Source organism: Ambystoma mexicanum, chromosome 4q, assembly GCF_040938575.1.
Source record: "Ambystoma mexicanum isolate Mex_15411 chromosome 4q, UKY_AmexF1_1, whole genome shotgun sequence".
In the NCBI taxonomy this organism is placed as follows: domain Eukaryota; kingdom Metazoa; phylum Chordata; class Amphibia; order Caudata; family Ambystomatidae; genus Ambystoma; species Ambystoma mexicanum.
In genome coordinates, this window is record NC_090928.1 from 654,657,336 (window position 1) to 654,670,923 (window position 13,588).

At 44.7% G+C, this 13,588-nt stretch overlaps 1 protein-coding gene across 3 annotated transcripts in view; it reads right to left on the bottom strand.

Annotated features, from left to right (window-relative positions):
• The window catches only part of PSME4 (proteasome activator subunit 4), a 3,386,216-nt gene that overhangs the window by 1,267,022 nt on the left and 2,105,606 nt on the right, over nt 1-13,588 (bottom strand). For all 3 annotated transcript variants that reach the window (XM_069608231.1, XM_069608232.1, XM_069608230.1), the window contains one exon: nt 806-935. In XM_069608231.1, the coding sequence (XP_069464332.1) occupies nt 806-935 (130 nt within the window). The remainder of the gene's footprint in view (nt 1-805; nt 936-13,588) is intronic.

A 13,588-nucleotide genomic window follows, 5' to 3' on the forward strand; every position in this document is an offset into this window, starting at 1 on the left:
GAGCAGGGATGATTCACATGTTCTGGGCGTGCCCAGAAGTTGGGAAATTCTGGGGGGAAATTAAACACAAGCTATCTGAAAAAGGAATTAAACTAGATGTGGAATCCTTATGGGCGTGTATGCTGGGGGGATTCACCAGGCCGCGAAACCTGAAACACGTATGTAAACTTAAAGACCTGGCATTTATTCTGGGCAAGAGAAGCATTGCCATGAGCTGGAAGGCTGCTCATAGACCCAGATTAGAGATATGGTGGAAGGACCTCCTAACGTGGACAGACGCAGAGACAGTGGCATAGCACGAGGCAGCAATCTGAGGGGAGGGTGATGAAGTGGGGCCACTGATGGAGTGGAGACAATTGGTAGCCTCGTTGCATGGGTATACCCAAAATGACCCCAGTGATGATGACCTGCCTGAGAGCCAGGAAGAGAACTAATCCGGAGAAAGGGGAGGCAGAGGTGCAGGGAGAAGAGCTCGAGTTTAAGGGGAAGGGAGGGGGGGTGACATTAAGAAGAAAGCATGGAATGATAATATGACACTTGAAACTGGAAATGTCGGGAGTATAAGTTATATTTTGTTTGTTGTAAAAATCAATAAAAGTATTTTCATTTTTTTTTTTAAATGACATCCTCCTGAGTGAGTTTCAGCTCACAGGGGAAGCTATCTGGTTTTTGTTTGTTCTCAGTAGAGGATTTTTCTCATTGTTGACATGATGTATACATGTAGATTTTTTTCCTCTAACTCTAATCACAAATGAAAAAAACATGAGTACAGAAAAAAGATTTTGTGACAAGCGCCCAGCTTTACCTTCCGAACAACAAGGGCTTCGTGATTCAGACACTGCACAAAGAATCGAACTGCTCGGATTGGAAGTTCTTGATCATCCCTCAACAACAGAGAAAGAAGTCCAGCTCCTAGGTGTTGAAATTTCCATGGACTGAAAGACAAAATGTACAGAATAAAAATACATAATTTGTACAAAGAAAATATGTCGACATTGTTATTCAAATAAAACTTAATTCAGACAAAAACATTGTTTGTCAGATAATTTTTCAAAATAAATCAAATGTATCAAATTACCTCTGAAATATAAAACAAGGCATAGACGTGTCCAAATCAGGCCTGCTGCCTACATTCAATATTTAACATAGGGGCATAATTTATATGATTTTAGGGCAACTTGTTTAACAAAATCAATGCTGTGCTCTGAGTCTATCAAGTTTTCAAATTGACCTACGAAAATGAGTATACAAAAAAATTATACTGCTAAATGTCTATCCAAGAAATTATCAATCTTCCTATTTATTTTCAGTACTCTTCCTGCTTCCGGAGTCCATAACAGCTTTGACATGGGTCTCTCTTATCTGTACCGACAGTTGGTATTTCCCTGATTTATCAGCCAAAGGCATATAGAGGCAAACTATGGCAAGTGTAATTTACCAGAGGATTGTCTAACTATTGTTATTAGCATTATTGATTGTCTATTTTATGCCGATTGGCTTTTAGATTATTGTTCCTACCAATATAAATGTTTATCTTGAATTCACTACGTTTAATACGCTTTTAGTATCTGCTTTAAACTTGACTATTTGTTTGACCACCTTACTGTTGGTATTTCTCCCGACGTGCAGTGCTTGACACGAAGTTCAGAACTTCATTGCCTAACATCCTTTGTATTTACGCAACCTCTGCTGACGCGCGCTACACACTACACAGACCATAACTGAAGCTTGTTCGGCCTGTTCGTGGCGGTCAGCGTGCCACGCTATTTTTCCTTTTTCCTACGGCACTGACTCTAAAAGTAATCTCCGTCAGTTTGTACCTTGGTGACATTGATTTGTTAGATTATCACCAAATCAGGAACAAACATAACAAAAATCCAATATGCAAGGGAGTCCTTGCTGAGCATGAACACTAATAAGGGGTAGTTTTCCCTCTGTACATTGTTAAAAACTCGTGGGTTGGGAATTGAAAGATTAAAATCGGGGAGTGATGGCATTGAGTTGCATTCCGATTCCCAGACTTCGATTATAGCTGGTTTGTTAAATACCAGGTCTGCGGTTGCCAGGGTACAGAGATTAAAGTAAAGAAACTACTAGAGCAACAGAGAGTGTAACGACTGGGATAGCTCAGTTTAGTTTTAAACAGGTATCAGAGGTCATTTGTAGTCTTCAGTCACAATTAAAACCCATGAACGACTCTCTTCCCAATCCCTGCCTTTGCTACTAAGCTACTTTCTCTAGAACTAACCCCTTTTATGACCAAGTTTGTAAATGTATAATTAACTCAGGGTGTAGTTCCCGATCCTATGAAACTGTCAGTGGTTTCCCCGTCATTAAAAAAGGCTAGTCTTGACCCTGAAGTACTACAATAATTATCGTCCTATTGCTGGCCTTCCTTGGCCGGGAAAAGTTTTGGAAAAGGTGGCTACAAGTCAGTTACAGAACTATATCGAAGATAGTGGCCTTCTCCACCCTCTGCAGTCTGGTTTCGCCCCAAGCATGGGACAGAGACGGCATTAGAGCAGGTCTAAAGACCTATTTATTTAAATAGGTGCTGTTCTTACACAGTCTTCTGGTGAATTCCAATGGCATTAATATCCATTTGGCTGAATTATTTTTCCAATTAGCCCACTGTTTCATCTGTGCCAGGAATCGATTAAGTTCATTGTGGGCACCTTACAAATAATTCAAAATCAGAGGCAATTGGCGTATTTCTGGTCTATTAACCAGTTTATTGGTAAAATGACCTTTAACTGCTATTCTTCTCTCCAAACAGCCTTATACATGAACTGGACTTTTGACTCACATCTTTATAAGGGTCCATCAGAGTGATAATATGGTTTTAACTTCTATCGAGTCAGTTGTCGAAAAAGGATTCCCAGCCAAAACCGCTTCAAGGTCGGACTCCCTTCCACGCTCCCTGTCAACACTTATCTTCCTCTTGATTAAGCCAATATGGTTTTCCTGGTTCTGCAAGAGGCCACTATGCTTGCGATTCTCGTCTCTCCCCAGGAAGCTCTAATTCTCTGTTTTGGGTTGGCTTCCTTCAGGGTATTATGATCCAGGCTTTCAGATTTCTTGAGATGGGTTCCCACCCCCAAAGGGAATTGTGGGAGTTTGCCCAGGCCTAAGGATTCCACCTAAGTACTAGAGTTGCCTGGTTCTTCAGAAATAGCAACTTCTGGGGGCGGGGCGGCAGTGTTCACTCAGTTTCTATATCCTTGAGGGGAACTTCAACATACTGTTAGGCAGAATCCTGTGCAGTTCCCTTGTGGAACACTGCAAAAAGATTAAGACTACAGGAGCAGCAGTAAACCCAATTGGTAGCAGTCTGCACCACCCAGATGTACCTGGTAGCTGCGGCTGAGCAGTCAGACTTCTCTCAAGAAGAGTAGAGCAGAATGCAGAGTATACACAATAGGGTCAAAAAACAGTAGAGCAAACAAACACTGACCAGAGCTTTGTATAAAAAGTATAGTTATTTATTTAAAACACACTTTAGGCAATACACTAGCACTCTCAATGAAAAGTAATCTAAAACAGTCGGGTTAGTATACACACCTCCCTTGATAACTATCAGACTAGTCAGGGTTAAAGCACAACTATTTGTTAAGACAGAAGTGAGCGCTTAACCTAGATGGCATTCCAATAGTTTAGGTTAAAAAGGGAGAGAAAAGGCAGAGCATAAAATCAAACAGTTCCCAACACTTTTAAGAGTTCAGAGCAAGGGGAGAAAGGCAGGTTATACTGTAGAGCCAAAGTTCATAGGCTAGGCCCACTTTAAATGGAGCCAAGTGAAATGTGCCCAGGATCACACGGTTAAAAGTGCACTGAAAGTCTTGCAGAGTGTTCAAAAGAGGTTGGGGTGATTCAAAAAGATAAAGTTAGAAGGCCTGGAGCCACCCCAGTTTAGAAGCCAAGGATTTAAGGGTTACCTTTAGCAATCTGTAGAAATGGAGGTCAGGCAGGACACAGTACCTTAAAGAGAAAGGAATCTCCAGAGGGGGCAGTTGTTCCTGGCAGTGGTTTATGTTCGTGGTTCCGACCAGGGGAAGAGAAGATCTCGTTGAGGAGGAAACGTGGAGTCGTTGCACTGCACAGGCATGCAACCAGCCGCGGAGTTTACGATTAAAAGGTGCAGTCCTTTTATTCGCGGTCAAAAGTGGTGAGCTTGGCTATCCGGCCGCCGGGGTGCTTGGCACGGGCGATTCGACCAAGTGACGTCTTTGGAACCGAAAAAGGGCGAACTGGTGGGTCCTACCAGCTCAAAGGGAGAAGACTCTCCAGCAGAAGATCTTCTCTTGTCGTTGGGAAAAGTGGCGAGTTCGTTGCAGCAGGGCTTCAACGGCAGTGTCGTCAGTTGCAGGTGGCTCAGCTTCTTCCCTCTTCGGATTCTTAGGTCCTGTGGCGACTTCTGAAGTTCCAGTCCCAAAGGCCCTTCAACAGCCTAGCTGTCACTCACACATGCTAAGTGGTGAGCCAGGCGGCTCACCACCGGGACAATCAGAATAGAGTGCGACTTGGGTTGCTAAGGCAATGCAGTCCAGGGTGCCAATTCCCCTCCCCACACATCCTGTGGAACCCAGACAGAGTGGCACCATTTGGGGGGCTTCTGTGGAGAAGCCCGCCAAAAAGTGGAACAAAGGACTCAACCTTGGTTGGAGTTACAGAGACAGACACGAACGCCATTTTAGAAAAGAGTTCTGGCAAAAAGACCCAACCGTTGATTTAATATTAAATAAATAAACCAGCGGTATCTTTAACATTGCACCAAAAAGTGGTGCGTTTAAAATCAATGGGAAAATCCCATAGGAAATATTCTGGTGGAATATTTTGCGTGGTAACCACTGCCACCAGCCAGAAACTCGACAAGGGGGGACTGCACAGTGCCCCCTTGGAAACAGACCCAGGGGCAATCAAATTAACCCCTTCCAGTACTTCCACAATATGATGGCTTGTACTGGTTCTGTTCACAATTTTGGACTAGTAAAGTCAATGGTGACTTTACATGCCCTGGGAGACAGTAGTCAGTCCCAGGGTATGGAGTCTATGTTTGGGGGTCACTATGACACCCCTGTGTTACTGTACTGAGGGTGCTGTGTAACACACATAAAAAATAGATGATACCTTATGGAGTAAAAGACCCCATAGTCCATAAGCACACAAAGAGTCAAAGACATACCTCAAATCATGCCTAAGAGTGGGAGGAAAGAGTCTCACTCTTAGCAGGAGAAAAAAACAAACCCCAAAAATTCAGCAAAGCTGCTGGGGGACTCACTAGGTTTGGGAAATTAGCCTTATAAGAGAATTCTCCCTAACACATACCACAGATGTTCACAATATAAGTGTGCAGTTCTTAAAATACGGCTAGAAGTACCAAGGTTCCCTGTGGCTCAGTAGTACCACTGAAAGGGGCTTATATCCTTTCTCAAATGTGTTGTTCAAAGGTGGAGCAAAAATCCCACAGCTGTGGGGGACATTTTTAACATGTAGGTCTGTTTCAATCAAGGATCACTCTTTACACAGTGAAACTGTCATAGACTCTATAGACATCCGACTCTGGCCCAATGGGATCGAAAAGTCGAGTTCACGGACAGTTCATTTAATTAAAAATATTTAAGCCTGACATGAGAGGCCTTCTGTCCAGTCATTCTGTTCCATGTTGTACCATAGTGTTGACAGTCTGAAAGTTTTAGTACACCGACAAAGAATGTATCAAACCTCACTGTTAAGTTACGTTGATCCCACTTCTGAAAGCATGTGAAGAACGACCAACAGAACAACCAAGTGCCAACAATGTAGTTAAAGTTCTTCATTATGAAGCAACAGGTTTGGGGGCTAAAGAGGGTTGAAAGCCTACAGGGCATTGGATTCTAACTAAAACCAGAAAAGGAATAACTAAACCAAAGGGGCTAGGATGGGTTTACTCAAAATTGTCAAAGGGCGATCTAAAGGACCATTAGTACATTTAGGATTCCCTGATGATATAGCACCCAGCGCTCTTCTTATGAATTCACAGTTGCAGGGAAATAGCACCAAGCTCATTTCTGAATTGCCTGGCAGCAAGTATTTCGCCCCCCCCTTACTTATGACACAGTTTTGTGCATACATATTTTCACTCACTAACTGCAAGTCACCTTTCTTGGCTGTTGACAATCGCTTTTTAAACTAAGAAGTATCTTTGCCTTGTTTTTCCAAGCTGAAATATTTTCTACAACCAGCCCTGCTGTGCCAAGGTCTTATCAGGTTTTCTCTCTGCAGCCGATTTCTTCGCAGCTTCCCTCTTCTATCTCCCTGGCTTTGTTTTCTCAGGGTCTAACTGCAACCAGTGTCTGTGATACATTCCTCAGCAGGCTCTCAGCTTTCTCGCATCAACCTATATCTTCTAATTTCTAAATTATTGCTGTCAGTAGGCTTTCAGCTTTGTCATCTATTCTGGTCTCTACCAGGGTATGAGATTTGCCCGCAGCAGGTTTTCAGTCTTCTTTTTAGAGCTCTGGTTGTCCCTTCCTGGCTCCTTTCTCCCCCTCATGCCTCCAACACAGTAGTGGGGCCTGTGTGTCTCCCTGTCTGGGCATTGGCCTGTTGTAGGGTGGATGATTGTGATTAGCCAATCTTCCTCTTAATTAATCCCTCTACTTGTCTGAATCTGGGGCCCGTGATGGGTTAATTCCCCTTTCCTACTTGTTTCACCCAGTGTTTTCTGTGAATGTATCATGAACGACTTCTGCTTCTCCCTATCTGTGTATCAGTTATGTTAGCGAGTCGTTCTGCAGGGGTGGCAGAATTTAAGAGGATAAGCCGCCATTTTCAAGTCAAGCAGAAGTCTTCCTGCCTGCATGGGATGAATGCCAGTAAGCCCCAAAAAGAAGAATGATCTCAACCCTTTGGTACTAGCGGCAAGATGTCTTGGTGGGCTGCGCTGTGGTTGTCACAAAATTACTGTTGCTCTGCAGGAGTTTATGGATGAGTAGTGGCTAAAATCCCTATTCAGCCCCCACACATGGAAGGGAGCTGGGAGCTATTTAGCTCCCGAGTGTAGCCAAGAAGAGCCTGGTTGGTGTGACAACAGCTACCAAGAGCTACTTTTCGCTCCCCAAACCAACTGATGCCGAACAACACACATATGTGAATTTAACTTTGTGTGTTTGGGACAATCTATAAATAAACATTAAGATACATTTTTTACACAATTAAAATCATAAGGGGACATAAATAATGAACACAATGATCTGTTTCCATTTTATATATTGATTTATTTTTCACTTATAAAGCGCACTTAGCCCAAGGGCATCAAGGCACTGTTACAAAACCAGTTACACAAGAAAAACAGTAATCAGGATGGGACAGTTCAATGGACAGTTATGAGGCCACAATGTGTGGTTATGCTAATATACACATTTTTAGTGCTTTCCTAAAGTACAAGTAAGATTTCTCTGCTCTCATGGAAGGAGGGAGCAGGTTCCACCGCTTTGCTGCAAAGCTTGGAAAGCTGGCACCACTAGCTTTAACATGCTTGTATTTTGGTTGCAGTAGTTTGTTGTTCTGGGCTGCTCTGCATGGTCTGTGTAGTAATCTCCGATGAATTTCTGGGTCAGGTGGGGGGCAGCGTTGGAGAGGCATTTGTGCATGATGGATAGAGTCTTCAAGATAATGCGCTCTTTGATGGGGAGCCAGTGGACATTTTATTTTTCCTAGGGGCAGAGATGTGTTGGCTTCTCGGGATGTCCAGTGTCGCTCGCACAGCATCGTTCTGGATTACCTGTAGCTTTGCAATGTTCCAGCAAGAAGTTCCAGCAAATAAGACATCACAGTAGTCCAATCTTGATCCTATTTTTGCACAAGCAATCGTGATGCAACTGTCCTGGGAAGGAAGGATCTGGCAGCATTAATCAATTTCGTAGTGTGTGCAGTTGAGGAGGCAATCGCATTCACCTAATGTGTGAGTGTGTGGCGTCCTTAAGTGAAAGTTGGGTTTTTGGAACGCTATGTACTAGCTCCTCGTTCCACAGTAGTAGCTCCTGGTCACTGGCTAATGCTGGGTACCAAGGAGGTGCTTTTAGCTCATGCTTATCCAACCTTAATTTCGAGCCCTGCACACTACTACAAACCAACAGTGATCTCACTCATGAAAATGAACATGGCACAAACTGATGACATGCTGCCCTCAATTCAACTAGAGCAAAGTACTATACCAAAAAAGGATACAGGTGGAGTTCGCATAAAAGGATACAATATGGATCCAAATTCTTTCTTCTTAACCTTCACTGAAGTATGTTCAAGGAAGAATCCTTTCCATTGATTACACCCACTGCCCGATTAATAACACGGCCAGAGCGAGGAATCAATTGAAAGGATGAATAACTACGCACATTCTCCAATCTGTGTACAAAGAAACATAAGGTAAGTAATAAGAATATTCAGCTGTCCTCCTTAATCCCACTATTGCTACACTAACCTGTAGGAGTAGTTTGTTGGGTTGACGAGGTGAACTTTGATGTTCCAAATGAATCCAAATACAAACGCAACGAAAAGGAAAGAGGAAGTTAGTAGGAAACGAATCCCGAACGGAACGAGGGCCGAACTAGTGTCGGGTAGGTGCACTCTGGATAGCGTCCTTTACTTCAGTGCACAAAGCATAACACAACATAATCCTGGTATCTCCAGCAGGGTGTAATTGGAAGTTTCTTTGGTTGGCAGTACGTAGATCACTCTTGATTAATATTGGAAAACAAATCCTGGCATCTCCAGAAGTTCAAACAGAATTTCCTTCTCTATTTTGTAGTGTGTTATTCACCCTTGATGCTTATATTGGAAAATAATTAATCCCAACTGGGACACAGTACTGATGAGTTTCAGTAAGTAAAAGTACTTGGACAAGGAACTAAACAATAAGCTGTATTTTCACTCCCGCAACTCCGAGAGTAGCATCGAAGGTTATAAGCGAATGACAACACACAGCAGCAGACATGTGTTAGAAGTATACCTTACGGCAGGACCCATCCGTGACTAGTGTGGAAGGACTCGGATGATGAAACGGTAAGGTGAAACACCTCTGCGGGAAGCAGCAATCTGCTTCGGGAAGCGGCCGCGAGGTGCAGCAATCTGCTTTGATGCTCAAGTCTCAGGAATATAAGCATGGATAAAGGTCCGGAATCCAGATATTGAAGCACGAAATTTCTGTATAGACTTGGAAGTGGAAACAGCTTTAAGAAACCCAGGGCTGAAGGACGCGGTCCGAGCGAAATCAGACCACCAGCAGGAAACAAAGTTGCAACAATCAGAAGCGCGGAGCGCTTAGAGAAAAGGACCCAAATACGTGCCAAATGCACGTGACTGGTGAGGTGAGCCCAAAGCGCGATCATGTGACTTTAGGAGCAGGAATGCAATGCCGTTTAGAGGGGAGTTTGGAGAATAGACTCCACCTGTTATGGAACGGTCTTGCTGCCGTTCTGAAAGCATATGGACTCCTGCTACCATATGCAACAGGTGAGTGAGGCATGACACCTGAATGGTATACCTCCTTCATCTCAAAGTAGAGGGCCAACGCCAGGCTATACACTTCAGAAAGGGGTGTGAGCTGGTAACAGTAACAACCCAAACAACATTAGTACAAGCAATTTAAATAAAACAATGTCCAATCAAAGTTCTATAAAAATGATTCAAGATGGCTGCCGGCAGCCAACAGACATGCCAGCCAGAGCTCCGAGCATCCTCAAGCTGTAAAAAGTGTTTCCTCTAAAAGCATCCTGTTGGTAGTGAGAAGGCTTTGGCATGCCACTTTGTTGGTGATCTGTGCCGGTGACTGCCAAGGACCGCAGTGGCATACTGTTGGGACCGCACCGCCTATGCGGACAGGACTATGAGCCTGTGGGGTGAGGTGAGCGGAGCCTGTTGGGAGGAGCCTGCCACCAGTTGTGCGATTCTGACGCGGTCGAAGTACCGCCGTCAACTCTGTAAGGGACTTCCCCGTTCGGCGGGGAAAGGAGTCTTAGACTCCAGTCGACGCACAACTCCGTGGTGGCCCAGGTGGGTTGTCAGGTGCCCCCCGAAGACAGACAGGAAACAGACGAGCGCCGTAGGGGAGGGGCTCTCCCCCACTCAGTCGCCCTCGCCCGGAACATCAACCCTGCTTTGTCCTGCCAACTGAGGCAACCAGGAACATTAATGGTGGTAGTCTGCTGTGGAGTGGCTTCATAACAGAGTAAGCTCCAAGGAGGGGCTAGTTCCCCCAGAGTGGAACCCAATCATTATCAGGCCTGGCATTGTATGAGAGAGGTGAACCCCTGAGGATTTTAGTCACCAGCTTGCATTGATGGCAGAAGATAGCGCCTAACTACGGGAGGAGTGTCACACATCAACTCCTCTGACCCTCCTTCCCTCCAAGAATTGGCCACAGGGAGCCTGCATAACCCAGGAAGGTGAACTAAATAGCAAGAGAGCTAGGGGTGGGAGGTTACATTGATGATCATGAGAAGACAGTGGAAGTGGTCAGTCCAGACCCTAACTGACGAAGTGGCCCAGGACCCAAGAAGGGAAGCCCGGATGTCAAAAGGTCGGCCCAGGTCCCAGAAGAATACCTCTAACACAGGTGATCTGCCAGGAACCTTATGTACCATACAGGGCCCAGGAGATTCCAGAACAACCAATAAGACAGTGACGACGATGGGGAAGTCCGGGGAACCCTAGGCAGCAGCCTCTGGAGAAGCCTTCTCATGGGAGGACCTTCATAATGACCTGAAAGAGTTGCAATCCTCTCTTACAATGGCATTTCAAAACCAATTTCAGCTTATGAGTTCGGACCTCAATGCAGCATTGACTGAGATGAAACAAGAAGTGTGCCAACTTGGGGAAAGAACTGATCTTCTTGAAAGGGGCCTGCAGGAGGTTGAGAAGGACTCTTAAAGAGAACAGCGATGCAATCGAAAGCTACAGAGAACTTGGAGCTGCAAATGGAGGACTTGGAAAATAGGTCACAGAGGATTCAACTTCTAAGAAAAAAAAAAAATGGGACCAGGCGTTGTTTGCCAACATCCTGGGAAGAATAACACCAGAAGAGGTGGGTCCAGACCAAGTCCACAGGACAGGCTGATTGGAGAGGGGTCCTAACAGTAGACCAAGGGATGTCCTTGCAGCATTTATGCAGTATTTACCGAAGGAAGTAGTTCTCTGTGCGACAAGGCCAGAGGAACCGTTATCCCTGCACTTGTACGTTCTCATTGTCATTGGGCCTGGTAAGATCATTGTTTTGTCTTCCCTTGTTCCCCTCCCTTGCCTTGTAGCGCTCTAAAACACCTGTGTACGAGCGCAATACAAATAAAATATATCATAAACTGTACCAAGACTTTGCGGGGAGCACATTGGTAAAAAGAAGGCTAATGGGTCCAGTGGTCCAAGAAAAGTCATAAATGGACATTTCCTGTCGGATTGGTGTTCGATTGGGAGAGGACGCAACACATTAGGTCCATCCAGGAAGGAGGAGCTCTGCTGCAGATTGATCAGGAATTTGACAAACAAGCAAACAAGAGGGCCTGTGTCCCCCACCTGATGCCCCCAACAAACACATGCCCTGGGAATGGTCGAAGGCAGGGAATCGCAGGAGGAGGCTGCCTCCAGCTAGGGGCCCATACTAAGAGACAGGGGGGAAACCAAGCAAAAAGTGCCCTACAAAGTAACTTAGACACTATTGTCATAAAGGCTAACAAACATAGAGTCCTCTGGAAGCACTAGGAGGTGGTGGAGAAAAGTGTACTTTTCATTAGCCAAAGGAGTTCATGGGGGGCCATGAGTTATCCCATCTTGTTTCACCAAAAAGGGCAGTTCTGCTCTTGCGGGGGGGGGCGGGAGTCCCAATGGTTGGGGTTTGGGGCAAAAGGGGGGAGGGAGTTTTTGAACAGGTATGGGGAGTTGACGAGAAACATGTGTCTGGAATTGGGGCCACTGCAGGGATATGGGGGAAGCCAAGGTTCCCCACAAAGGTTATCGGCATGAAGGGGCAGTTGATACGGGGTCTCATATGTTCAAGCAGGTAACTCAGAATGTTAGGAGCATGAACTTCCCTTCGAAGAGGAAAAAACTAGAGCTGTTTACAAGGTCAGTGAAACCAGATGTGTTGGCCCGTCAAGAAACCCACCTGTTGCGAAGGGATCACAGGAGGCATAGACTTAATTGTTTTTGCCAGGTGTTCCATGCATTGGGCCCCACCAAGACAGGGGGTGGAGGGTGATGCTAGCCTTCAAAGACGCCAGTAATTGGAGGATTATGGGTTCCAAAGCAGACAAGTGGGGACAATACATTATGGATTATGGTGAGAGGGATCTTAGGCGGGAAGCAACATACAGTGGACTTGATGTAAGCCCACAATACATGCCTAAAGTAAGTCAAGAAAGTTGAAGTCCTTTAAATTGTGCTCAGTTCCAATTTTGTAACAAATATTTATTTTCCCAACACCTTATAAGTAACTTGTTAGATATGTGAAATATGATTTCTCATGAGCCTTGTTATCCAGTTTCAAAATGCCTTTAATGTCTTAAAGTTAGTTTATCAACTTAAAGTATGACCCCTCCTACAGGCCAGGAGGGATTCTTGAAGGACCCATTAGTCACGGTGGAAGGGTTTGAAAAAGGTAATATAATAATGATGGGGACTTCAACTTGGCCTGGTCACGGGAATTTGATAGGAGATCCTCTGGAGCTTCTCACAAAGGAGGGGTTGCCGCCAACAACCTACAGGAAAAATGTGACCACCTGGGCTTGCATGATGCATGGCGGGGTGTGCAAGAGTGTGAGGATGGATTCACATTTCTCTCCAGCGTTCACAACTCTCAGTCTCACATAGATAACGTGTGTGTCTCTGCACCCCTATTACAAGAGATTAAAGGTAGGCCCGATTGGGATAGCAGATCATGCTGTGGTCCCAATGGAACTTAATGTCCCTAGAAGACCTGCATTATGTAGGGGTGGAGCGACTATGAGGGGAGAGCTGGTGAGGATTTCAATCCGGCGACACACACCTTGGTCTCGGCCTAGTATGCAGCGCACGACTGAAATGCTTATCTTTTTATGTTATATAGATTGAATTTGAGATGGTACACCACTCATATCACACCCCCTTTTCAAATACTCCGAGTCACAATGGACCATGATAAAATACAAAATTTATTTTAATATTCAAAAGAAATCATACACTTTTGATTATGGGGCGGCAATCACCAAGGGAGTGATAATTACAATGAGAATGTGAGCAATGCACTGGGTTTAACCTGCTAGTGGAACATAGACACAGCACAGCGGAATAGGAGCACTTTTTGGTTTAGGAAAAATAACACCCAAGTTATAATTTCCCCCTGCAATGTTCCCTCAGTAGAAAAATAATCAACTCTGAGTAGATAAAAAGAAGCAGCAGGTAATCAGGAATAGTAAACAGGAAACGGAATCCAAACCTGACCTTCCCTCCCCAAATAAGAGAGAAAACAGATTTTAAACCCCTTTGCAATGTTATGAAATGACACTCAGAAGTGGACAAATAAATAATGAATGTGTGTTAAAAACCTTAAGCAAATACAATTCCCCACCAAAGCAACAATGCA